General features: G+C 36.7%; 2 protein-coding genes across 3 annotated transcripts in view; one reads left to right on the top strand and one right to left on the bottom strand.

The window, feature by feature from the left end:
* Nucleotides 1–4,296, top strand: part of LOC149425171 (nose resistant to fluoxetine protein 6-like) — a gene marked incomplete at its 5' end in the record, with an annotated part of 42,538 nt that extends 38,242 nt beyond the window's left edge. Inside the window, one exon of the mRNA XM_089650744.1 lies at nucleotides 4,132–4,296. Within this exon, the coding sequence (XP_089506870.1) occupies nucleotides 4,132–4,296 (165 nt within the window). The remainder of the gene's footprint in view (nucleotides 1–4,131) is intronic.
* ari-2 (E3 ubiquitin-protein ligase ari-2) lies at nucleotides 655–26,798 on the bottom strand. Of its 2 annotated transcripts, none has more exons than XM_089649728.1 (8): nucleotides 26,229–26,798; nucleotides 23,395–23,641; nucleotides 21,746–21,921; nucleotides 20,355–20,537; nucleotides 16,626–16,811; nucleotides 13,624–13,740; nucleotides 6,029–6,181; nucleotides 655–4,599 (listed from the first exon to the last, which is right to left on the bottom strand). In XM_089649728.1, exons 1-8 carry the CDS (start codon nucleotides 26,451–26,453, stop codon nucleotides 4,459–4,461), a joined length of 1,428 nt encoding a protein of 475 aa, XP_089505854.1. In that variant the 5' UTR covers nucleotides 26,454–26,798; the 3' UTR covers nucleotides 655–4,458. The 2 variants fall into 2 exon arrangements, with proteins under 2 accessions (XP_089505854.1, XP_089505851.1); XM_089649725.1 differs by having other exon boundaries at nucleotides 13,624–13,758; nucleotides 26,229–26,797.
* Between the last annotated feature and the right edge of the window lie 200 nt (nucleotides 26,799–26,998).

The following is a 26,998-nucleotide window of genomic DNA, read 5'->3' as shown; positions in this document are numbered from 1 at the left end:
TTTCTTTCATTTATTGAGGCGGTTGAAAGGTCCTTTATTTAATAAAAAATACTTAAAAAGAGTACTGCAAAATGTTCATAAATAAGATTAATAATATAAAGTGTCACATGTACACTACACATATTTTTATTGCACTTTTGGAAAGCGCTCGAGTATGTAATAATATTGGGCGGTTGTTTTGGCCAGCTTTATTTAGGGACACACTTGCTTTTAAGGTGACAAGATGGTCCTAATTTTAATATTTTAGAAAAAAAAAAATTTTTTTGCACTTTATGTTAAGCCTCTTGAACGTCAGAGTAGAAAATCGTCATAATACCCCAATCGTCGTGTGAGAATTTGCGAAACTTTGCAAAAATTAAAAAAAACAATTGTTTATTTTTTTTGCAATTGGGCGATTTTATAATTCCTACAGCACTCAATGAGCGATGGAGATGGCGTCGGCAATGGGATTTCATTTCTTTAATACGTTGTGAGAGAAATGTGTGATAATGATTTCATTTTTCCTCCGAGTGAGCCCCCTGCGCTTGGTCATTTAAAATGCCAGTAGGTAGATTGGTTCAAATATTAGGATGAATTTATTTATTGGCGGGTGTACACACAGAAAAATTAATAAATAGTTTTGTTAACAATACTGTACTGTAAGTACAATACTGCAAGTTTACCCAATATTATTATTATACATCTAGTATATTTTTCACATTTGTTTTATTTGACATTCTGTCATTGCTTCGGTAATAACTGCAGAGTGATCCATTTTTAAAGATTTAGGACGGGTTGTTTCGGAGAATTTGAACAATTCTTCAAATTTCAACGTTAATTTGCGAGTTCTGTGAAAGATATTTTCTAGTTCTGTTATTATTTCAGTTCTTTCAAACAACTAGCCTATAATGATATAATATCAGAACTTGAATAGGACTTTCGCAGAACTCGAAAATTAACGTTGAAATCTGATGAATTGTTCAAATTCTCCGAAACAACCGGTCCTTAATAATCAATTCAAACAATTGCTTCATATTTACATAGATTAGTTTTCAACAAGATTGATTCAGATTATTTTGCATGTTTTTGAGTCTGACATTAATGTATCTAATATTGTTGATCACAATTTGACAGGGATGATCAAAATAATTCAAAACAAGTGAAATTATGACAAACAATAAAATATTTAGAGAGAGGGGATCCAATGACAAGGCCATGGATAAGTACGATTTAATTTAAACAAAATAAAAGGTTATTGATCAAATCTACCATGACCAAAAGAAACAGATGTTAGTTTCAAAATAATAAATACATATAAATAAAAAAAAAATTGTTTGTTCAATAGCGTAAATCTCCCAGAGTTCTTCACCGATTGCTTTGAAATTTTGACACAACGTCGCATTCAAATACGCGTGTAGATTATGTAGATGTCACCTGTGACAGGTAAAAAATGCTTCACAAAAAAAACAGCGCCATCTGTTGTACGTAAAAGCAACGTGCGCTATTGTTTCTATATCTGACAGACAGACTGAACCACAGCAACGCGTGGCGGGGTACAGCTAGTTGTAAATAAGAAATGAGCAAAGGATTGTGCAACCTTATTCTGCCAGAAACAATATAAAGAAGAAGAAATATTTTGAAAGACAACTTAACAGATAATAATATATGCATTACTGATGAAGCAATGCAATGGTTAGGTTCCTTTAATATTATGGATTAAGAGGTAACAGACACATAAAATACAAAGCTAGACAATACACAACACTTCACAAATTTCAAACCTAATCATATAAATGTATTACAACCAGAGATGTGCTTTATTTCAAATAAATCCATTTCAAATGGAAATGCAAAATGGGTATTTTCCATTTTGCATTTTAAATGCTTTCCTAAAAACCATTTTGCATTTTGCATTTTCAAATGGAAAAGTTTTGACCCATTTCCATTTTGCATTTCAAATGGTTTTGGGTACCCATTTTGCACATCTCTGATTACAACATACTATCTTCCAAAAAATAATATAACGTATTGCAAAATAATAATTTCTAAAATTCGAACACACTACATGAAAATGATCTTTATGACATTATAGAGATTGATCCAATATTATTGTATCAGAAGGCGCTCGATTTTGAAAGCAGCATGTGAAGATGGAAATTCCTCTGACGAGCAGAACGGTTAAATGGAGATACACAATTTGGGAACAAGCTATGCAACAATATTGTTATCATAAAATGAATGAGAATGATTTGATTTTCCTTACAAAGACTTTCTCCAACAGTAAATAATCACGAACAATTTAGTTGAGACCATGGAATGTAATCTAGATATAATTTTCTCAATATGGTTCAGCAGTCACGGGAGGCATGTATTTTGTACATCAATTTTACATCTTTTATCCTAACACATATCTAGTACTTGGAATACATTCTGAGCATACTTGTTACATATATGTAAATAGATTTTAACCATTGTTTGCTGTTATGTAACCTCTTTGATTGAAAACACACTAGATCAGAGTTGTGCAAACATTTTTAAGACTTCATTTAAAAATGCTCAAAGTACACAAAAATGTTAAATTATACAGTTTTTATGAGATTATTGAAATATAACATTGACTAAACAAACTAAACTGCATTTTCTGAGAGAAGTTTCACAACAATTTTAATAACTAGGCTACTCATTACGGGGTTATTTTTGGTATCGCAAAGGCCAACCTTGTGTATTCTAAATCATTGCCTGTACTTCTCTTCAAAATTGAACAATAATTGCACCACCCTGGACACAATGCGTGGATTTACTTTAAGTTGTATCTTACACTTATGTGTTAATTCGATGCAAATTGGAACCAACTTCAGCTAATCTACTTGTGACTGGTGCAAGGCACATGATAAGCAATAATATAGTCCAGTTGCTGAGATAATAACCTCGGTATGAACAGAATAGTTTTACATTGCCCCTGTAACCATCCTTAGATGATTTTACATTACAGATTATATACCAGAGGGGAAAGAACCTGAAAAAACATGAAGACATTCTCTTTAGAGGTGGAGTGTACACAATCATTATGGAAATCAAACTCTCGAAGTATGGAATGTGAATTTCTGATTGAAAATTGAGCTGGTTAAATTCTTTGATTAGCCGATTTGATCAATCAATTATTTGATAAGACAGTTAAAGCAGAAACTGCAGTTAAAATCAAAGCAATGAACACATAGGCTAATCAAACGAACCCACCTTAGAAAAATACTTCAATCTGAAGGATTGCAAGCATCAGATGCTTGGAGCAGATGCTGATATGGGGGACCATTTCAAGACCAGATTAAATCTATTTAAAAAGAGATCATTTACATACAATCAACCCGTAAACATAATATTTATTAAATTTTTATTACACTAAACACAGCAAACACTCTCAGATAATTTTATATCTCTACAAGAACCAGCCATTTTTATGTCTGAACCATATTCAGGAGGGATAAAATAAGTCTATTTTTAACATTATAACACAATATTTATAACTTGGTATTTGTCAGTTAGGTCTCCAACTATGAACCAGAAGATTAACTTCAGCAATAAAAACAAACAAGAAAAAACTTCAATTTAATATTAGAAGTACAATACAACTCCGTTAAATTGAATATAGAATGAACCAAAGATAATTGAACTATGAATGAATATCGGGAGTAAAAAAGTTTAAGACGTACAATGGTTGCCATTTACCAAACAATGTATTGCTGAGAACCATATAGTAGGAGCTTTTTAAGATAATTCAAATAATTGGAGCACAAAGCTGTATTAGAATTGTGAACTTTTAAGTAGCATTATCGGGTGATTAAGAAGCACATAATATCGAAGATGACAGTTAATATCGAAGAGACACTGGACAATTTATAACGCTCTTACTGTTGTGTTTGCCTCCCGGTCGCTTCCCGGGCTTCTTTGAAGTGAGTTTACTAAAAAATTTATAGTATTTCTACTCTTACAAGTTTCTATGGCAAAGGGAATAACTGTAACGGGTACATATTGAATACAAATAGTTGTGACAGAAGGTAAACGACTTCTTTCTACGGCAGCCATCCACCTTCTTTTTTGCTGGTCCCATTTTAAAGGGAACAAGACCCGCAGTAGGTTGTAGAGGATGATTTGCAGGATCAAAGGCCATTGGTGAAGGCAGAAGGGCTCCTGAGTGAAGGGGCCGTCAGGGCGGCAGTGGGGCGAAGGAAATGTATGGGGCAGTCCCTCTGGGAGAGCTGGGGGGTAGTGGGAGGTGGAAGATCTGGGGGCAGATATGCCCCCATTCTCTTGGGTCCCTAGAATTTCTATAAGGGACTCTCAAAAATTGATTAAAATTATTTAATTAATTGTTTTTGCTGTATCATTGTTTATCGCCAGATTATATTTCCAGTGTCATAGCGGAGACCGTAGCAGACAAATACTATAATTTAGCACGACTAATTACAATAATTCCCAGACAGATTACCACTCGAGGAAATCTTTAAGCAGAGTTGTTCTCCGTTTCTCCGCAATGTCCATTTGGTTCTGAAGATCTCCTTTATCTGTGGTCTCTGCACGCTCAATCTTCCAGGACAGGTTTTCAATTTCTGCCTCCAGTTGAGCCTGAAATGAAGAGAGAAAAGGTAAACCCATGAGTCATATTGTGAACTGAAGAGTTCTTGTAAAATTGCTGCATAACTCAGCAGAGCTTATTTGGTTATCAACAAAAAGTCAAGTTACAGTTTTCTTACGAATTCCCAAATAAAATGAATGTGTTTTTGAAATATCGAGTTCTATCAATTTTTCTACAATTGGAGAAAAAAATGAAGTAAAAATGTGGTTAGCGTTTTAGACAACATTTTTCACATTTGATATTAAAATTTTATTATTTAGAAATAATAATGTTTATTTTCAAATGTGTAAAAGATAATTTTATCTAGTTTCTAAAACAGTATTTGTTTTTATGGAAAATTAAAAAATAAGATGTATTTAGAGCATTCGAAATACACAGAAAACATTTCAAACTGAGCAAAAGTGTTAGTAAGTACTGAAGAGTTGATGTCTTTGTAGCATTTTTATTGTGTAATATCATTTCATAAAATGGGAATTTGAGTCCGCTAATTTGCTGCCGTTAAGTGGCTTGTCAGCAGTTGTATGATAAATCGAGAAGGTTGAATAATTATTTTGTAAAATTATTAAACTCAACACAGGTTTGTCCTAGTGAGATTAAAAGTTCTAACATTAAAAAAATACAATGTAAAGAAACAATAAACAATCGTCAATAGACTAATAAGCACAATGCATTATCTCCTGTGTTGACATCGCGTTTGGGTCCCACCCAGGTGCAGTATGTTCTATTCCTCGGCTGGCTAAGTCCTCCATCTCAACACGAGCAACATTTCTGGTTTCTGTGGTGGTAGTAGATTTTCAAATGTTGTCAGGTTATTCGTAACCCGAGAATGTTTCTTTCTTTTTAAAAATTAAAATTTAAAAAAAAAAATTATATAAGTGATGAATAGAGACACCCATTCATAGCATTAATGATATTTTCGCCAATTAAAGCGATAAATGGTGTTTTTAGCGATAATAAAAAAGATTTTTTAGTCGCTATAATCTTGTATTGACAGATCGTAGAACGATCATGACACACTCTACTGTACATGTGCCATGTTGAGTTTCAATCAATAATACAATAAACATGTTTCAAGTGATTTTGCTAATTTAATTGTTTTTCCCCTCTTGCTGACTCCCATTCCTTGACGTTATTCTATTTAGCTATAAACACCATGAAAATACCAAATTAAAGCTGTAAAAGCTATTTTTTCAATAATTAATGCTACATTTCTTAAAAATTAAAGCTATGAATGGGTGACTCTAGTGATAAAGTAGAGAAATTGGACAACTATTCACACTTTTTTATGGAGTTCTTTCTTCTGGTTGTCATGCTGTCTATTTGAACCTCAAATTTGAGTTACCATAATCTCCAAGATGCATGAACATTCATTGATATTTCGTAGAAAAGCATGTTAGAAGTATGATAAAGTATTGAAACCTGCTGGTACTCAAAGAGGTCCTTGCGTGGTCCCGGGTCCATGAAGTACGCATAGGGGTAGGTGTACTGCAGCGTGTAGCGGCACCTCGCCAGCAGAGAGGCCCCGTCAAACAGCGGCTGCCAGTCTATCCAAGTGCCCGATCCACCAAGCACCTAAACAACACAACACTCAAACTAATGATATGGCATTCTTATATAGTCACACCCATATGACACAGATACATTTCATAAAGGAAAATTTAAAGTATCTAGAAAATATAAAATGTCAAACATATCATCACAGGAAAGCCAAAGCTGGAAACCAAATAAAAAAAGGTCGCCAGGAAGCCTACAGCAGAGATGGAATGATGACTTACCTAACCTAACTAAACATAGGAAATATTGGAAAGACGGCAGAATTCAAAGTTCCCCGATTGGTAGATACTAGCAGTATCATTGTGGCAAGAGAACCATTCAGAATCGAAAAGTTGCTTTCGCTGTGTTTAGGTGACCAGATCATAATAGCCAGATACAGTGAAACCCGAATTTTACGTCCCCGGATTTAACGTTTTCCTGCCAATTACGCGTAATTATTTCAGTCCCGATATATTTTAGTACATTTGATACTCGCTTTTTACTTTTTTTCCCCGCAATTTACGTCGGAAATATTCAAAAAATGTTAGTTTCGCGGGCTTGACACGGCCGTGCCGTAATTGGTCGGCTTTCGGCGCGCAACGCGGTGATTGGCCGACATATTTCAATTTTAGCCGGCCGTGCCGTGATTGGTCGGGGTACGGAGCATAACGAGGTGATTGGCCGACATATTTCAATTTTAGCCGGCCGTGCCGTGATTGGTCGGGGTACGGAGCATAACGCGGTGATTGGCCGACATTTTTAAATTTTAGCCATGTGTAAAATACTGTAGCATCATTTGTTCGGTTTATTTACGCATCTGTCATTCGGTTTTCAACTCGATTTGTGACACTTCTTTCTGACATTATTCGCGATCATCACATAGTTTTTACGTTTCTTGTTTTGTTTTCGTTAAGTTTATTACAATCTAAAGTGTATTACGTATACATATACATATTATTATTATGTCTCAACAAAGAAAAACGTTCTCAGTGCGAGAGAAAAGGAACATTCTTGAAAAGGTTAATAAACACGTTGGTTCACGTGTTTCGCTGGCTCGTGATTTGGGTATACCCATAACTACGTTGGCTACAATCATTAAAAATCGGGAATCTATCGAAAAAAGTGCAATTCAATGTGGTGTCATGGCGAAAAAACGTAAATATATTACTACGTCGAAGTATGAAAAACTGGAAGAAATTTTGAAAGAGTGGTTCGTCAGTGCGAGGGCCAGCAATGTTCCCGTCGGTGGTTCGATTATTCGCGAAAAGGCGCTACGCATCGCGGATCGACTCAGTATCGAAGGATTTACTGCCTCAAATGGATGGATAGACCGTTTTAAAAAGAGGCATAATGTGGTCTACAGATCGATTTGCGGAGAATCACGAAGTGTTGATTTAGATATTGCTGAAGATTGGAAGCAGACAGATGTTCCGACGTTAATTGCAGACTATGCTCCCGGAGATATCTTCAATGCGGATGAGACTGGGCTGTTCTTCAGCGTACTACCGTCTAAGACATTCTGCTTTAAAGGGGAGGACTGTCACGGAGGAAAATTAAGCAAGATGAGGCTTACTGTTCTTTTGATTACGAATTCAGATGGCAGTGAGAAGCTTCCCCCATTTGTAATTGGGAAGTCTGTAAAGCCCCGCTGCTTTAAAAATGTGAGGTCGCTGCCAACAAAATATGCAGCTAATAAAAAGGCATGGATGACTTCAACCTTATTCGAAAAGCAACTTACTGCATTAGACGCTTTGATGGGAGTAAAAAATCGGAAAATTGTATTATTCCTTGATCGGTGCCCTGCGCACCCCACAAATCTGACACTGAGGAATGTTAAGTTGGCATTTTTTCCACCCAACTGCACGAGTGAACTGCAACCTCTGGATTTGGGGATAATCCGTTCATTCAAGCACTACTACCGAAAAAACTTGGTAAATAAGTTATTGTCTGAGCTAGAACGAGGTGAGGACCCCAAAAAGTTTAAAATATCCATTTTAGATGCAATGCATTATATTGTAAAGGCATGGGGTGAAATTACGGACGTGACGATAAAAAATTGTTTCTGGAAAGCTGGGATAAACAAGGAGCAGGAGGCAGCGGCAGAAGAAGATACCGAGGATCATATTATTGATAGCTGGGAAAGGATTTCTGATCAACCCTTGGGAGGACTTCATGAACCTCGACTCCAACGTGATGACGTCAGACTTGGTGGAAGTGGACGACATCGTGGACAGTCATGTAGCACCAGAAAACTCGTCCAGTGAAGAAGAGCCATCCGATGAAGAAGAGAATGTGATCCCAACAAAAGAAGAAGCGATGAAGTACATCGAGGGTCTTAAAACCTATTTTTCAAGCATTGGCGGTGTTCGAGAAGAAACTTTTAAATGTCTATACAGGATCGAAAAAGAATTAGAACAGAAAAAAAAATGCAACAAACTAATCTACGTGATTTTTTTAATAAAAAATAAAATTTAAAATGTGTTTTTCTTCAATACCCCCCATGATATACATGATTTTTTTAAAATAAAAAGTTCTTTTCTTCAGTATCCCTAATATATTTATACACAATTTTTGTAATAAAAAATAAAATTCAATACCCCCCATTTACATTTTCCCTCCGTTTAGGTTTTTTTTTTTCAGTCCCTTAAAAAACGTAAAATAGGGGTTTTACTGTACCTTTAAAGCTCCCTCTATATTATCTCCTTCCCCTCCTCATTCCCTTCAGTCTCACAACACACCGCAATTGGGAACATTATTAGTACAATACGCACGCAACACGCGACGCACGTCTTCTGTCATCGGCTCTCGATAGTATTCATTTTAATCGTTCGTTCTAGTCTATTTACAAAATGGAAGAGTTTGGTGATATCATTCAGTCCCTGATTAAAACGGTCGATGTTTTGAGTGGCAAAATCGAGGGTTTCGGTAGCGAACTGACCACGATTCGTTCAATTTTAAGTGACGGTAGTGCTAAAATTGTGTGCCCTTCATGCAAGTACTCGTACAACGTAACTGCAGGTACTCCCCAGGTACTAGCGCCGGCGCCAGACTTAAATGTGTGTGTGCGCTCAGCGTACGGCGATATCACTAAGCAGCTGTCTGGGACACCTCCACCGCCCGGGCCCCCCGGCCCCGCCCCCGCTCCTGCTATTACCTTAGCCGCTCTAGCCGGCCAGACTCACCTTCCCGTTAGCGGCGTCCAGCCGCTAACTACCCGCAAAATGACCACAAGATCCACTGCTAAAAAAGGAAAACCGGAGGAAGATCTACATTCCGCTTCCACATCTGCTGAAGCGGCGTCTTCTCCTCCACAACCACAGAGTACAATACAGCCTGTTGTGCCCAAGCTGCCAACCCAGCCAATAACATCGTATAGCGATGCCCTCGTCAACGGTAGACGACGATCTCGGCCAATCTGTAAAGGGACAGGGTCTATCGACGACAGCTTGGTCACTATTCCCAAAAACCTACATCTACATGTATTCATGTTTCACCCGAATACCACAGAAGAAAATATATCTTCATTCTTAATAAAGAAGAAGCCGGATTTAATTTACACTGTCGAAAAACTGGTTACGAGGCATGAACGTTATGCTGCCTTCAAAATAGGCATACCGGAAAATTACTTCCACTTTTTCCTGGACCCCACGATCTGGCCTGAAAACGTGGCCTTCAACGAATGGTCATTTCGGAGACCACGACCCCAAACTAGGACGGTCGATACGACGTCCGAAAAAGATAGACATTAGTGGAGTATACCAGAACGTTCGAAGTCTGAATAATAAAATTATCGACTTCATGACAAACGTAATGTGCCAGAAACCACTTCTGATTGCTCTTACCGAAACTTGGCTAACTTCAAGCACCTTTTCGTCGGAGCTATTCGAAAACCTATACCACGTCTACAGGAAGGATAGAGGCAGTCGCGGAGGAGGGACTCTCCTAGCCCTCCGAGCTGACAGCCACTCACACGCGGAAAGAATGGACTGCATAGAAACCCAAGGTGAAGACTTGTGGGTGAAAGTATCGCATAGAAATGTCATCATTTATATATGTGTTGTATATTTTCCTCCAAATACAACATCTGAACAGTATCAATTATTTTACGACAAAACTATAAGTGAAAGTGTAAAGTTACAATCAAAAAATATTATTATTTTCGGTGATTTTAACTTTCCCTCAGGGAAAAACCCAATTGACGTTTTCGATTACTTTTGTTCTTTTTATAATTTAACACAATTCAACACTGTTTATAACATAAATGCACACATGTTAGACCTAGTATTAAGTAATGTAAATTCTAAAAATGCTGTTATCTGCCGCCATGACTCCCCATTAGTCAGAGAGGATATTCATCACCCTTCACTTTCATTCACATTCGATTACATAACTCAATCACATATACAAACAGACACATTACCTCCAGACATAAACATGGGTTGGATTTTCCACGAAAGCTCAGATAACACACTTAAGAATGCCTTAGAACAACATCACTGGAATCATTACGATTGCCTTGACGTAAATCTAGCTGTCGAAATGTTTTATGAACAGCTCAATAATATTTTCAACATTTGTTTTAAGAAAAGATCTACACGTATGCTCAAAGATGTTAGACAATATCCGAAATGGTTTAATGGGGAAATCATTCACCTCATACGAGAAAAAACTAAAATGCACTATCTTTGGAAAAAAACAAAATCCGAACATGCCTTAGCTAACTTTAAAACTTTGCGAAAATCAATCAAACGGTTAATTGGTCAGGCCTACACTGACTTTACACGTGAGGCCGAGAACAGTATAATAACAGACCCAACTCGATTTTGGTCTTACACTAACGATAAACGCCGCGGCTGTGACAAACTTAACCACATGGACTACAAAGACAATAAATATGATGGATCGTCTGAGATCGCCGCAGGTTTCGCACACTATTTTCAATCAGTATTTAGCGACAATATCCCCAAACTTGACATATCCTCTATAGCTTCATCGTCATTTAACTCTTTACCTGTACAAATTCATGAAATTAACGATGACGATATTATTACAGCTTTCCATAAGCTAAAACCTAAATACTCCGTCGGCCCAGATTGTATTCCACCTATAATCCTCAAAAGATATGCAAGTTATTTTGTTCAACCTCTAAAACATATTTTTAACCTATCACTTCGTAAAAATATTTTTCCGGAAATGTGGAAACTAACGAAAGTAACGCCTATACATAAAAAAGGAAAAAAGTCAGAAATAGATAATTACAGACCTGTAGCTGTGTTGTCAGCACCCGCAAAACTTTTAGAAACCATAATTTATTCACAGATATATAACCAAACAAAACACGCACTCACCGAAAATCAGCACGGATTTCGTCCCACACTGTCACCTTCAACGAATCTTATGAATCTCATTACCTATATTAATAATTCATTTGAAAATTTTGTACCTGTTGATGTGATTTATACAGACTTCGAGAAAGCATTTGATAAAGTCGACCATGATATTTTATTAAAAAAATTAAGTGACATAGGATTCTCTCAGAATTTCCTCGCTTTTGTGGCTAGCTACTTACGCAATCGTCGTCAGTATGTCAGTTACGGACACCATATCTCTCACGAATACAAAACTAACTCCGGGATTCCCCAGGGATCGAATCTAGGACCCCTTCTCTTTCTCTTATTCATCAATGACATTGGCAACACTATAAACCACTCAAAATATCTCCTTTTTGCTGACGATATAAAACTTTTCAAAGCAATCAAAAGTTACATCGATTCCATTCTTCTGCAGAACGATCTTGATTCTCTTGTCAAATGGTCGGAACTGAACAACTTACCCTTCAGTATTCAGAAATGCAGTGTCGTTACATTTACAAGGTCCAAAGATACATTCCTGTTCCCCTACCACATTAATAAACATGAATTAACACGTAAAAATGAGATTCGAGACCTTGGCGTAATTTTTGAAGCAAATCTCTCTTTCAAATCCCATATATCTGATATTGTCTCCCGTGCCAACAAAATGCTTGGATTTGTTCTTCGTAATTCAAGATCATTTACCAACGGAATCGCAATCCGAAGAACGTATGAAGCACTTGTTCGCAGTATCTTGGAATATAGCTCCATTATTTGGGCCCCTTCTGAGCAAAACCATATTCTCGAAATAGAAAAAGTACAAAAGAGATTCATGCGTTACCTATATATGAGGGAATATATGTACTACCCTTTCCTGTATCCATCCTTATTCTTAGCAGGAATGCTCGATCTTAATACATTAGAAGCCCGCCGAAAAATATTTTTAGGAAAACATTTTTTTAAGATAATCTCTGGAACTATACATAATCCACCTATTTTGAAAGAGATTAACTTATATGTCCCAGACAAGTATACTCGTGGAAGGTCCCATACCCTTTTTTATGCTCCAAAAGCGAGGACTTCTGCCTATCAGAACGCCCCAGTCAACAGAGCGACTGAACTGCTCAACGAGTCTGCATTGACCATCGACATTTTTAACGTAACCTACAGGCAGTTTAACAATTATCTTTTGACGTATGTCACAAAGTAGTGAAACTGACCTTTTTATGTGTTTTGCTATACTTTTTGTCTAATTTGTAATCTTCTCCATAATGTATTGGTGAATAACCGTTTTACGGAGAACATGAAAAAATAAATAAATTATAGTTTATAGAAATATTATTTAACCTTTCCCTTACTGTGCTAAAAAAATACACGCTTTCCGGTGCTGTGTAGTCAATACACATCTCAAAATAAGCGATTTAATATCGGAAAAGTATGAATATTCATAACTAATCGATTATGTTTATTATATTTTATATCAAAAGTGATAATAATTGTAATTTAATTGCTGAAAACATGAAAAACCATCGGCAGATGCTAAAGAAACGTGCGAGGGGTCCACATCTAACGACGGTTCGCTGCCAGCTGGCTAGCGGCGCGGCTGGCAGCTGGCACAAACACAGCTGTGCGGTCGTAGGTATCGATGGTCTAAATCAAAAACTACAACTGCAGAAGTGTGGATGTCTCATGTTCCCGCAAAGCGAATTAAAGCGGGACATCAATAGCGTGTCATTTCCTCGCACACTCTTCGCGTATTAGTATCACACGGTTGATTGTATTGGTGTATTTGTTCCCGATTTTTAACAAAAAAAACTCTGATTTTAAATTGAATTTGAAAACTATGTAATATGTTATTTTTTAATTCAGTGTATAAATGTATAACGGAGGAATACCTAAAATCTGAACCCAGAATTTATTATATTTATAAAGTTATTAAAGTTATTAGAAGCAATGTGTAGTAAATACACACCACAGATAAGGAAAGGTTAACTGACTTCGGCCAGTTGAAACTCTTGTCATGCTATATTGCATGGGATGTTTGCAGAAGAAACTCAGGAGGAGCCCTGATCAACTGAGCATGTATCTTTTTCTAAATTTAGCAGTAAAATACGGAAGTTGGAAAGTGACCTTCTGGTTGATGCGGCTCCTCAACTCCTGCAGGGTCTGCTGCTCCAGGCGCAGTGACTTGGCATGGTTCTCCCACCGCTCGTAGTAGTGAAGGTACTTCTTCAGCGCCTCGCGGGCCTGCAAATTATTCACGTTCTATCAAAGTTATGCGAAGTAGTCAAAAAGCAAATGCTACATAGTGCAATATTAAATTTAACCACTCAGAACATTAGAACGTCAAAAGACGTAAATATGATAATAGCGGTCAAGACATTAGAACGTCTTTTCACATAAACGCGCGAGATTTTACAAAAATCGATTTATTTCCATCACTAGTATACAGATTGCCATGATTTAAAAAACAGAGTATCGATAATGAATAACGCTACGCGTCTGTATTCAAGAATATCTATGGAACGTAGAGGTGCATTATCTAAGCCGATTGGATCTGTCATCTTGTTCGTTCATAATTTATTGCGTTTCTAAATAATTTATTAAAAATATTTTAGTTTGGACGGTTAATATTTTGAGGTGACTAATAGTTTTTAATTATATTTCCTTAATATATAAAGTGTTATTTCTTTATGATACTCAGAAAAAAGTACATTTTTCACGGCTTTGAAATAATGGTCAGCGATTTTTACATATTTTTGACGTTTTCATAAAATGTATATTTAGAAACGCAAATATTTACGTATAACAACACAATACGATAGTGGATTTCATAATCTTTCCAAAACATTTTTTAGAATGAGGCTACGTTTCCCAAAACGTGAGTTATGAAGCTTTTAGCAAAACTCGTAAATAACACAAAAATTTTGACGTTTTGACAGTTCTCAAAGGAACACACATTAAATAAAAGTCTTTGTCTGAGAGGTTAACAATACTTTCTTCATGTGCGTAATCATAGATAATAAAAAAGGAGAAATACGGCATGGAAGCGTACTGACTGTCGCCGAGCTACGACCAAACTATAAAAGACACAGAAATTATAAAAGACTCGGAAACTATAAACTACACAGACAATGAAAGTGGTGGAGCCAATTGAAAGTAATGCATTTGGTGTGTATGTAGAAGCAAAGGCAGGGTTCCGCTTTGAGTCAATGCATTTTCTGCAGTATGGGTGAATGATACTGACGACACTCTGTGCACGTCATTTCATACTGATGATAGTTCATGGCCCATCTCTCTTGTTCCTATTATCTATGCATGAAATCTTGTGCTAAATATGTTCATTCACGAGACACCAAAAGTATATTATTTATAATGTATGTAATGCATACTTATGAATTGGATAATCATTTTTTTTACATTACGATGGCGGACAATGTAAAAACTATCATAAAAATTACAATTTTTTTAAGATGACCAGCTTCGATATGTAAATCATTATTATCGAAGGATGAGCTTAACAATTTTATAAATTTGAACAGAAGTAGAAAAGTGAAGAGTGCAAAATAGTCCTGGGTCAATCATGAATGACTCACTCATTGAAACCCACTCAAAAGCCACCAAAGAGCGAGCAGTTTAATTTTTCGTAAGCACCCGGGTCTCGCGACCTACTCTCACAACCTGCCCTGGCGACCCGGGTGTTGTTGTGGCAAGGCAAGCTATCATAAATAGATGTATGAGTGAGCGAGCGGATTTGTTAGCCAGTGTGACAGGGCGAGCGACCAATAAAGATTTCTTTTGTATAACTTCTTCTCTTCTTGCTATTATTAACTTCTGATATTTTCTTTCCTGTGTAATCTTTGAATTATTAATTTCTTTTGAATCTTTTCTGTATTATGTATGACAATTCATTTCAGTTTCAGATTAACAATTTCTATTTCTGTCTTGCGAGTATGAAACATGAGTCGCTCGAGACGCCCGGTCAACACAATTTCACATCTATGGCATGGTCTAACAGTTACAGGACCTACTACCTATGTTAAATGAAAGTGAAAGTAGCCGGGTGACGGGTAATCGGGTTTAGGGTCGTTTATGGTTTAGGACTTTGAGCGGGTTTTCGCGACCCGCTTATGACGCCAGTGGGTGTTGAGTGACCCAGGTCATGTAAAACGATCGATTGACCCAACTAATATTAAAGCAAATCCATTATCCACCAACGCAAAATGTTCAGCTATTAAAAAAAAAGATTTGCATATTTCACTTAAACTGTTTTTTGTGATTTTAATTTTTAATTTTATGCTTTTACATTCATTCGTATACTCAAATTAATGATTTTTAGTTTTGTTTCTGCTCTAAAAACAATTTTTATTGCAACTCTTAATAGTGACGTTTTTGTACCGAAACATTTGTAAGGGTTGCAGTTTTACACTTCAACATGTAGTCACTTTGGTTTGACAAGGTTGTTACTAAACATTACGTTATTCTGAGTTATGGGAATCCAAACATTACAATGTACTCATAACGTCTATAACAAGTACTAAATTTATGGTTTGATCTAATATATAGTATTTAAGTTCTTCATTACAAATTCACAGAAAATTCTCAGTTTTTTTAAATGAATATTAATTTCTTTGGAAAATTTCAACAATTCTTTAAATTTTAAGTTAATTTTCATGTTCTGTAAAAGATTTTTTCAAGTTCTGTTATTATTTCAGTTCTGTCAAGTAACTGGCCTATAATGATATAATAACAGAACATGGACATTCACAGAACTCGCAAAGGAAAGTTGTAATTTGATGAATTGTTCAAATTCTATGAAACAACCCATCCTTAGCTATTTCACTTTTGAATATTCTACTTCCACTGATCTTTCTTCACTTCCTATAATTGCTTTATAGGCACAGGAGACACATTAACAATCTTTTAGGAGAATATCAATATTATTTATCGGGCGATCACAACACATTTGTAAGACAACAAAGCACGGTGGCCATATGAGATTTGCAAAATACTTATTTAAAATGCCGCATTTGAATGACTTTGAAGACTGTACAGTATAGAGAGTGAGATATAATTAGTATGTAATTCTTGGCAGTTTTGCTTCTATACCCCTAGTAAGGTAAGAAAGGTACCTGTGCATGGTGCGAGTCATGCGCGATGTTGGGGTTTTCCCGGTAGCGCGAGCACTCGTAGTACTCGGAGCCATGGTTCCGCCACTCACCGAGGCACATCCAGCAGAAGTCGTGGCGGCAGGCATAGCACTGCATATGGTTGCAGCCGCCATTCTTCTCGATGCAGATCTGGCAGGCGGGGCAATCCTGGAATGGGCAGAATTATGTATTATAATTGCTGAATATTAGGAGAAGAAATAAAACACATCTAATCTAGTACAACTGACCAACAAATCTAAAAATATGCCAATGGTGATAGAAAGGGCCAACATCTTTTTAAGAACAAATGCTTTAAGACTTCATATACCTTGGTTCAACTATAAGTTATGAAACTGTAGTAAAAAGAAAGATTTGCACAATGAAGGACGCCATGAGCAAATGCAAAAGGTAAGTAACAGAAGCATAATGAAGACCACCTCTTCCCCTTCTCATTTCCATCTTAATAGTCGTAATCAGTTATAATGAGTAATTACAAAACAATATTTCAGTTCAGCCTTTCATATAATTGTTCACTTTTATAACAAAGTCGATTCACTGATATATTGGGCAAATAATATTGTCAACACAATTTCTAAATATGTACATGAATAAGGTCGTTGGGTCTGAAAAAATAGTTAATACCTATCCAGTTAGGGAAGGATGCATATTTTTATGGCACTACCTGTGCTAGATTTTCGCCCATGTGAACCATTGTTATCCATCAGGCACAATGTATAATTGTCATAAAATCTGCGAAAGTCATGCAAAATTTGAGCTTCGCAGATTTGTTCCCTTTTTACGTCTTCTTTTGTATTATAACTCATCGTATGTTTATGGAGGTACCTACCAATTGCGAGCACCTACGACCCTGCAGGGGGTAGTGATGTATAAATTCCCGGGAATTTATTTCTGGGGAATATTCCCGGAAATATTCCCCTGGACGGGAAATTTTGGGAATTTTGATTTTAACAACATAATACCTCAAAAAAAATAACATTTATTAAATAAAAAATAAAATATACACACATATGGTACATATAGAGCAGGATAGATCCATAAAAACTATTCCCATATATATAGAATAGGATCCATGAGAAAAATAACATAAAAACACCGATCAAAATTATTTTAAAGTGAGTAGTATCTCTATATAATTGTATACTGTACACTTTTAGTAGCCTATATATACTTTATGCTAGTAAACGGTACATATAAAAAATCAATCGTAAAACTGTAAAAATGACACAACTTCACAGATCGTTACTGTTCATCTGATGATACCGATTGGACACTGACACTATTAACTTCGCTTCCACTTTCACCTTCATATTCTTCTTCTTCATCCGACCCGGACAAAGTTGTTGCCGACTCAGGATTATCTACGTTTTCTTCTTCCTCAGTACCAGATAGGTTTGAAACGTTATGATGCGAAGCAATCTGCTCATCCGTGGAAGAAAGGGTTTTCTTGGGAGCAACATGAGAGCCTCTTTCAGAGGAAAGAAGTTTCCAATTGTGTGCCACAAATGTTATTTTCCCTGCTCTTTGAATTGTTAGACGATTCCTCCGTGTTGTATGAATGCGACTAAACGTGCTAAAAGATCTCTCAGTGGCTGCTGAAGTAATGGGAGCAGTGAATATTCTTATGGCAACCTGTGACAAATCAGAACATCCGCACATCCCCTTCCACCAGGTCACTGGCGTGATTTTATCGACACACTTCCATAGGAATACCTTGCTTCATGATTCTTCTTTAGCCCTATAATTGGCTAAATCAACAAGAACATTTGCACTATCAACAGTCTCCATATGACTCGCTACTTGGTCAATGAATTCAAGTACTTCAAGTTGCTGTGCGTGGCTTAGCAGATGTCCTTGGGAACCTGGATCTAGTAGGGCAGCAGCCAGATGTATTGGAGCAATAGCAAATTCTTTGCGCTGCGCCGCCTTTTCCAGTATTTGCTTCTCTTCGGCATGTGACAGTAGAGACGCTGGAAGAGTTTTACTTAGACTGCTCTCAATATCCTCAAAAGCATACAATGCTTTGTGTGTTAGTGGATGGTCTCCCTCTAGCTGTGTAATCCAGGAAACAATCGGTCGCAGAACATCGGCTAATGATGTCACTCTTGTCCAGTAAACATCATCGTCCAACAGGCTGTTCTTCATATCACGAGGTAAAGATGAGGCAGCTTCGTTTACTGCAAATATTTGCAGGCTTACTTTACATTTCATCATGCTGTCAAGGCAATTTAAATAACTGCCCCAGCGTGTTTTGACAGGAAGATGTAGAGTCGAATTCAATTTCTTTGCTGTATTTATTTCAGTTAGTAATGCGCTCAGTATTTGTGATTGACGGATGGTCTTAACGATACTAACAACCCCTTGAATGAAGACGTTTGCTGATTTGGTAGAAAGAATGTCATTCACCAATAGGTGCATTGTATGAGCTATGCACCCAAGGGGTACAATGTGCGGATATTTACTTTGTAAAAGCTTGCACGCTTTCTTCATATTGGCCGCATTGTCTCCTATCACAACAAAAAAATTATTGGGGCCAAACTTTTCCAAAATCTTTTTGATTTCCTGGCACAAATACTCGGATGTGTGTCGATTGTCTTTTGTATTGACGAAGTCAACAAAAATTTGTTTTGGAGTGTTCACCACAAAGTTCAGTATTCCTTCATTTCTTAAATTGCTCCACCCATCACACTGAAGAGCCAAATTTCTTGAGTCGGCTATTATGACACTGGTAGTTGCTTGCATACGGTTATATTCCTTGTCTAAGTATGACATTAAAACGGCTTCCCTCGTTGGCAGCTTATTCGAAGGACGGAGACGGCTGAAGTATTACGGGATGTCGTCTTAGATAACTGCTAACACTCAATAAAGCATCCAAGAGAAGTGTAGAAACCATTTTATTAAAAATAAAATAAATTCCCCGTTTTCGGGAATTTATTTCAGGTCGGGGAATATTCCCGGGTCTACATCACTAGCAGCGGGTAATTTTATGATAGCGATTCACAGCTTTTTCAGCATTTAATTTTGTAATTTGGTTCCATTTAGGAAATGCATCGCAAATTGACCAAAACTCTACTAAAAAATGTTCTCAGCCTAGGTTTTCAAGAATTACCCCAAACATTTAGATTTTTCTCCATAGGCAAGTGAGCCGTATAAAATTGACATGCGGACCGCAAGGATGGGGCCGCGGGTTGTGCATCACTGTTTTGTGACAAATTTGTGTAAAATTTTACAGCCGAAAATCCAACAAGCTAGTAATTTATGACAAGTGCGATTTCACAAGTGGTAGGTACAATACGCACAAGGTAGTGATAATAAGATAGAAAATTTAGTGATACATATTTTTCTTGGAAGCCTTGATGATAGTTATAATGCGTTGATTGTTTTGAAGATGAAATTGAGAAGCATGAAAGCGAAAACTTTAAAACATCATTGATGATAAATTTGAGTAATAAAAGTGTATTTTTCTAATCATTTTTTTTATAAGTAATACTATTAGTATTTTTAAAATATACTGTACTTTGGCGAATATATTGATAGTAGAGGTAGGTAGGTAAGTACATATGACTTTTAAAAAACCTTGTTTGGATGTAACGATTAACGGCTATAAGGAGCAAATTTAGTCAGTCCCCTCGTGCTAGTTTTGACCAAGTTTGACTGTATATGATATAGTCCCATTGGCTCCGAGACTCTTACCTTGGTGTGAGCGCTGATGTAATTAGCAGTCTCCGAATCGTCTGCACACTTGGTGAGCCAGCGCTTGATGAGCGAGCAGTCGGCGGGGGCATGCGGTGGCGCGCCGCATTTGAAGCACCACTGCGTGCCGCAGCCCCCGCAAGTCACGCGGCCCCCGCGTAACCCCTTGCCCTGCACCACCACCTGGAGACAGAAAGAATAAGTGATGACGAATGCACTGATTGATGGTAACCTCACTTACCTCCTGACCAACAGCCTCACCTCCTGGCCAACCGCCTCACATCCAGGAAACCCTTTTGGACTGAAGGTGAAAGTCTGCTTCATCACAACTTTCTCCTGAAAAGTAGTGGTGAACTCAGTGACAGACCTTGGACGTAAAAAACAAGCACATTGTTGCGAGCCCATCTTTAAGCTACCACGGTTTTCTCTCCCTCCGAAGATGCGGACCTAACTAAACCACATCCGGTGCAGTTACAATTGCTGTACACATATGGTACACAAATAGCGGATAAAGAATTCTAAACTATGTGAATGTTGATACATTCAAACAACACAGCACTTCATCAGTTTTCCGGAGGCACATCTGTGCTGAACCAAGTGATTCCCGATGCCGTCGACTGGCTGGATAACCTCAGTATCCCACTTTGACCCCCACCCACTCTTCTAAACCATACGAAGAAGAAGCGCACTGACAGACAGTCTTAATTTAAAGTAGGAGGCAGTGATGTTGATTGTTAAATTTAATAGACTTAACAAAAAAGCTGTTGTACGAAACTAGTACTAGGGGATGTTGTGAGGGCTTTAAATTACAAAATGTGTGAAATTAGCCAGAGTTTAAGTAAAACCTGTAAGGTACTTTAAGGAATCGTATAATAAACTATTATCGTACGACGATAATAGTTTATTATTATTTATGTATGCCGGTAGTGGATATAGGTTAAATTGCAAATAATAATAACAAAATTACGTGCATACATTAAGGGTATACGTGCATACATTCAGGGTATACGTATTACGTGGATTCCTCAAGGGTGCATGTCAACACTAAAGGGACTCTAAATAGATATACAAGTACATTTTCCCAAGCATGTAAAGGCTTATTTCGAGGCCCTGCAGAAATGGTCCAGTGGCTAGTCTCTCTGCCAAGAAGAAGATGACAGAAGAGCTAGTAGCTGACTATCTATATTGAAGTCATTTAAGGTTGTCTTTGACCGACGGCTGTTGTAATCTCTTCAGCTTTATCATAAAAGGACAGGTGAAGAAAAAAATCAACCATAGACTACAAGAGGTGTACACTTCATCGACGTGCTTATGAATCAAGACACTTACTAAATGAAATCCAACACAAATTGCACATGATACTTAGTAATAAATCCTAATTATATTCAAACCTGGCAATTAGGACCCGGGCAGTATCTCAACTGGGGATGGCTCTTGACATAATCTTGAAAGCAGAACTGTTGGTATCTGTCCCTCAAAGTTGGTTTATGGACTAGCGCTAGTACAAAGTCTTCTGGGGCGCACACATCACAGTTGGATGCCATACATCTTATTCCAGTTGAAACACCTGCAAAAGAACATCATGGACAATATTATAATCTATTATTATGTATAATATATGTAAAGAAAAGAAAATAAATAAAGTAAAAAAAAAAAAAAAAAATATTGATTAGACTGCAGAAGGATTTAACATTGGTCAACTTGTCTGAAGGTAAAAAGCACAACGATAAAGTATGTCCCAATGTAATTTAAGACTAAAAGATAAGGAGTGCAGGATTGTGTGTTAGCTTTTTCTGCCATTATTCCCTCATTGCAGAAGATCATCACATACACACAAATTGCCCCGATAAACCAGGATCTATCATACTTTCACAGCACCGTAAGCTATGTCGAGTTAAGCGGGAATTTGCTTTGATACACAAATGTTATAAATTACGAACATGTTTTACAGAATGAATTATGCATTTGTGTAATCATTTTGCTCAGCAAATGCTGTATGAAATGACAGGTAAATCACTTTTTTCATCACTATTCTTCAATGTTCTGTTGTGTCTACCAGGCGCGGTCCGCCCATACATGCTGTGGATGCTCCGCATCCCTTGCATTTTAGAGTAAAAAGATTTGGACTTCTAGCCTTAAACAGCAATATTCCAATTTTAATATTTCTACAGTCACCTTAATGTGATATTTTTACAAAAACGGCGCTGTAAAAAATCATACAAATATTATTATAAGACATTGTGCATATTATCGTCCCGTTTCTGTGTAGTACGCACAACAAACGATACAATACAAACAGCGCGGGAGAGTCTCAATACACATACATTCTCAAAAACTGTGAAACGCGTAAAACACACTGTGTGGAAGCGATCTGTAAACCGTATCCAAGAATGTTAGAACTTATGTTCTTTCTGCGCATGCGCACTAAGACCAGCAAGCCAATATCTTCGTCAACTTTATACGATATTAATGACAGCATCCAACGTACAAAAACCGTCTTTAATGCTCGTTTGTATAATGCACAGAATCGTATACTCTATTACTAATTCATTAGATTGTATGCGCGCGCCGCTTTGACAGTTTGCTTTGAGCTTGAATACTGAAGTTGAATTCTTATTGAATTTTATTAACCTGCGACTTTTTAATCATAATTTAAATAAATAAAAATGAACACCCAAAATAAGATGGATACTTCGCCAAAGTGTTCTAAATGATAATAGTGAATTGTGTGGTTGTATAATTGAATCATTAATGCGAAAAAGTTTTGTGTCTCGGCCATTTGTGGAAAAAAACTTATTTTGGATACTGGAAAGGAATATATGGAGCTTAATGGATTTATGGGGATAATTTTAGACGGTCTAATGGTATCTTGTTCGTGGGCTAGCGTCTAACATTTTGTGCATATTTGATATCAAGTACGAGTATAAACATTTGATGTTCAGCATCCCTTCTACAAAAAGTCACCGACCGCCACTGATTCTGTGTTGTTTTATCATGCAACCGAAATGACAAACATTAAATTAAGTATAGTTTAGTTTACCTTGCATGATCTGCACCTCGAAGTGCATAGCCCAGCAGTCATTGCAGAAGGAGTGCTGGCAAGCGAGGGCGGAGCGCCGTGCCTGTGCTGGGACGTTGGCGCAGACCGCGCATGCGCCCCCGGTGCCGGCATTGGGGGCGCCACCTGCAGCCGACTTCACGCGGCACATCACCAGCACCTCGGAAGCATTCTCTTTGTACTTTGTTATGAGTTCCTGCGCGTTCCAGTGATAGACGTGGAGCATCACCTAAAGTTGCATTATTTCATATTTATGAAAAAATATTGTCAGAAAATTGGATCGAATAAGAAGATGGATGATCCTAGATGAGCTAAACATCGAACCCCTGCTGCTCTTCATAGAAAAGAGGGTGGTTTGGTCATGAATTAAGAATGCCAGTTGATCCAATTTCGCTGAAAATTCTCAGTGCTATTCCAGAGGGTAGATGTCCAGTGAGCAGCCCCAGTCATAGTTGGGAGAAACTCCAGCATTTGCTGGTAAAAGTACAATTAAGTTGTGAGGTGTGATACTTTTAAAGTCAGGTACACAATTCACATTGTAATTAAAGAAATCCAGAACTAATCAAATCTGAAACTAAAAAGCTCTGGAATAACTACAAAAATAAGGAACCAAGACAGCAGCCAGCAAGACAATATGTCAATTCCAAAACTTCTGGCACCTCCGCCGTCTTTACAACCTTTGGAATAACTATATCTTCTTTAAACTCGGCTTTTCTCTTTCAAAACCATTCTTTAGTTCCCTTCATCACTAGTTATATACCAAGAAAGGTCAATAAACTCCATCACAGATCACCCTATCTACTACTTTACATACAAAGATGTCCTAAAAATTTATCTTTTTTCTAGTTTCAATATGTATTTTACTTGAATTCCGAGGTTCATTTGATCTGACAAGCACAGCGCGGCCATTTTGTCACCTCGCCCCGCCGTTAGCTGGCGTTGGTGCCTAGCCCTGACGGGTTGAAAAGATTTAATTTTCCTTCCCAGGAAGAAGAAAAAATCTTCTCCCACCCGCTAAAAGAAAACGATGCCCAACATGCACCAGCGAAACCAGTTTGAGAAGGATGATGAAAAACTAATGCAAGAATCACGAGACTGCTAACTGCTTCCCATGTAAATATGGTGAGCAAACGGTGCTTTACTGGAGAAGTTTTTATGTCAAATAAGTGGTTTGGTGCAGAAACTTTTGTATTTTTTCTTCTTTTGACACCCCTAATAATGATGTTCTTAGCGTGCCCATCAAGCACATTGCACCCAAACTCAGTGGTCAACATATTGCACCCGACGGCAGGTTAATAAGCAAGGTAAATAATAATGATGTTCATCACTTTGCGTGCCCATCAAGCAAATTGCGCCCCAACTCAGTGGTCTACAAATTGCACCCGACAGCAGGTTAATAAGCAAGGTAAATAATAAGTTAAGTAAATAAATAAAACATTAGTAAAGTAAGATTGAAGACTGTTGAAGAGATCACAAAAAGGATTGAAGAGATCACAAAAAAAGTTAAATGACACAAATTAATGTATACCCTAATTAAATAAAAAAAATTAAGGTTATTTAGGATTGCAAGTGAAATGTCATGTCAGTTTGTTTTTACTTGGTTTATAGTTCATAAATTCTATTTTGTCTTTTGGAGATAAAAGAAAGTAATCAGAACCATAGGGACTAAAGCACCGCATCCTAAGCAAAATGGCTTTGTTATTTTGATTTTGAAAAATAACAAATTAGTTGTAAACTTATTACAACAATTTGTGATTGACATGACTAAAACCAAATACCTAATAATGAAGACAAATCATAAATCAATTCAATACTACACCCACTTCTTTTCACCTAATACATTATATAAAGAAGATATTTATTTAGCTAAAAATTATTATTGGTCGTTGGGATTGAGAACCAAGAATAATTTATTTGTTCATCTAATAAATATTACATACATACCATGTAAAGCTTGTATTAAATTATGCACAAGACACTAATCTTAGGTCTCAATTAATTCTGAATTCTGAACATAATATATTTCTTGAATATGATCTAGATTATAAAGAATTAACTTTTGACTTCATATTATGATCGGTGGCTAGCTGAATAAACTATAACAACAGACCCCTATAACATGTCATTTAAGCAGTGCTATCAATTTGTGCTGTAGATTAGTCACAACATTCATCTTCATGAAAGCTCAATGACCTCATGGCAGTTTTCTGAACCATGAAAGCTGTTTTGGTTTGAAGAGACCTTGGTTTCAAAACAAACCAGCAGAAAACTATGAAAATGAGCTTACACTTATCGAAGAGCTGCAGCACCATGTCAAAACAAATGACAGTCCAAAACAAAATAAATGCTTTTCGATTATTTTTTTATATCATGACACAAGGCGAATCCATCTATTGATTTTGTGTACCACTTTAATTTTGTTTTTGTTCTGTAGTCTACAATATTCTCAGTATTTTTTAATGCAAATCTATTATTAGAGAAAAATACTGCGTATTGTATTTTCTAGGAGAATATTTTTTTATATTATCTTAATATCTTCAAGTTAGACTAAAAACTCATAATAGCAACATAAAAACAAGTTTTCAGAAATCAATGAATTAAATAAATTATTTCGGGTATCTGACAGTCATCGAGAGATTTCCAAGATACAACGAAAATGACCTTTGAAAATTTCGAGTGCAGTAGATAAACCATGGCTTGGCGAGAGAGTTTCACGGGCGTGCCGCAGAACACAATGCATTCGGCTAGTGAAATCTTCAATAATAAACATGGTGACAGATAATAAAAATAAATTTTAACTGTTTTCAATTATATACCTTGGCAAGGGAAGGCGTGACATGAACACTATTGCTTAATAGTTCAATGTATTCGTTGAGCATTTTCTCCACTTCTTCCACTGTTAAACAAGTGTAAGGGAAATATTCAGGATCATTTCTACTTGGATCAATCGTTTCCACATCACAATCGTCCTGACCAACGTTGTAATAGTCATATTCGTCACACTCATTATCAGAATACTCCATGTCAGAATCGCCAGACATTGTTATTTACGTTTGTAAGAACCACGAACGCGATATTAAACTATTAGAATTGGATTGTTTACTATCCGTATCACTTAAAACGAAACATTTTGTCCAAAAAATGTGTGTTAAAACTACAAAGTAAAAGAAGAACGTTCGCGTCGTTCGCGTGAAGCAAGGAATTTTTGTGCTCAGCAGTGCAGCAAAATATGTACCTGCTCGCCAAGAAAGTTTATAGAAGTATTAGTTTTGTCTATGGCGCAACCAAACCATAGAAACATTGAGTTAAATCTAACCAGGAAACTAAATAACTTATTACACGAACTTTACTCGGTAATGAAAAATATGAGCAAAACTTTTTGAAAAAATAAAGTAACTACTTTTTCATCTCCACAGTCCAGCTTGAATTTCACTTGGCTTTGAAAATAATTGTTCTTCCTGTGAATAGTAAACATATTCTACGAATAGTAAACCATCCCAAGGATAGTAAACCTTCTTACGGATAATAATAAACCATTCAAATGTAATCCAAAAACGTAAAATAATATACACATTTTATTTCACAA

This window comes from Hesperophylax consimilis, chromosome 3, assembly GCF_061612785.1.
Source record: "Hesperophylax consimilis isolate HC1 chromosome 3, BYU_Hcon_1.0, whole genome shotgun sequence".
Taxonomy (NCBI): Eukaryota; Metazoa; Arthropoda; class Insecta; order Trichoptera; family Limnephilidae; genus Hesperophylax; species Hesperophylax consimilis.
The sequence above is the reverse complement of the archived record's forward strand: the minus strand, read 5'-3'. Positions and strand labels throughout refer to the sequence as shown.

Excerpts from the sequence above, each read along its gene's own strand:
- ari-2 (XM_089649725.1), bottom strand. The coding sequence starts at position 26,453 with ATGTCTGGCGATTCTGACATGGAGTATTCTGATAATGAGTGTGACGAA. Across the intron at positions 23,642-26,228 it reads TCACGCCTTCCCTTGCCAAG|GTGATGCTCCACGTCTATCA; the intron begins GTATATAATTGA and ends ATGCAACTTTAG. Across the intron at positions 13,759-16,625 it reads ATGACTCGCACCATGCACAG|AACGTGAATAATTTGCAGGC; the intron begins GTACCTTTCTTA and ends TAACTTTGATAG.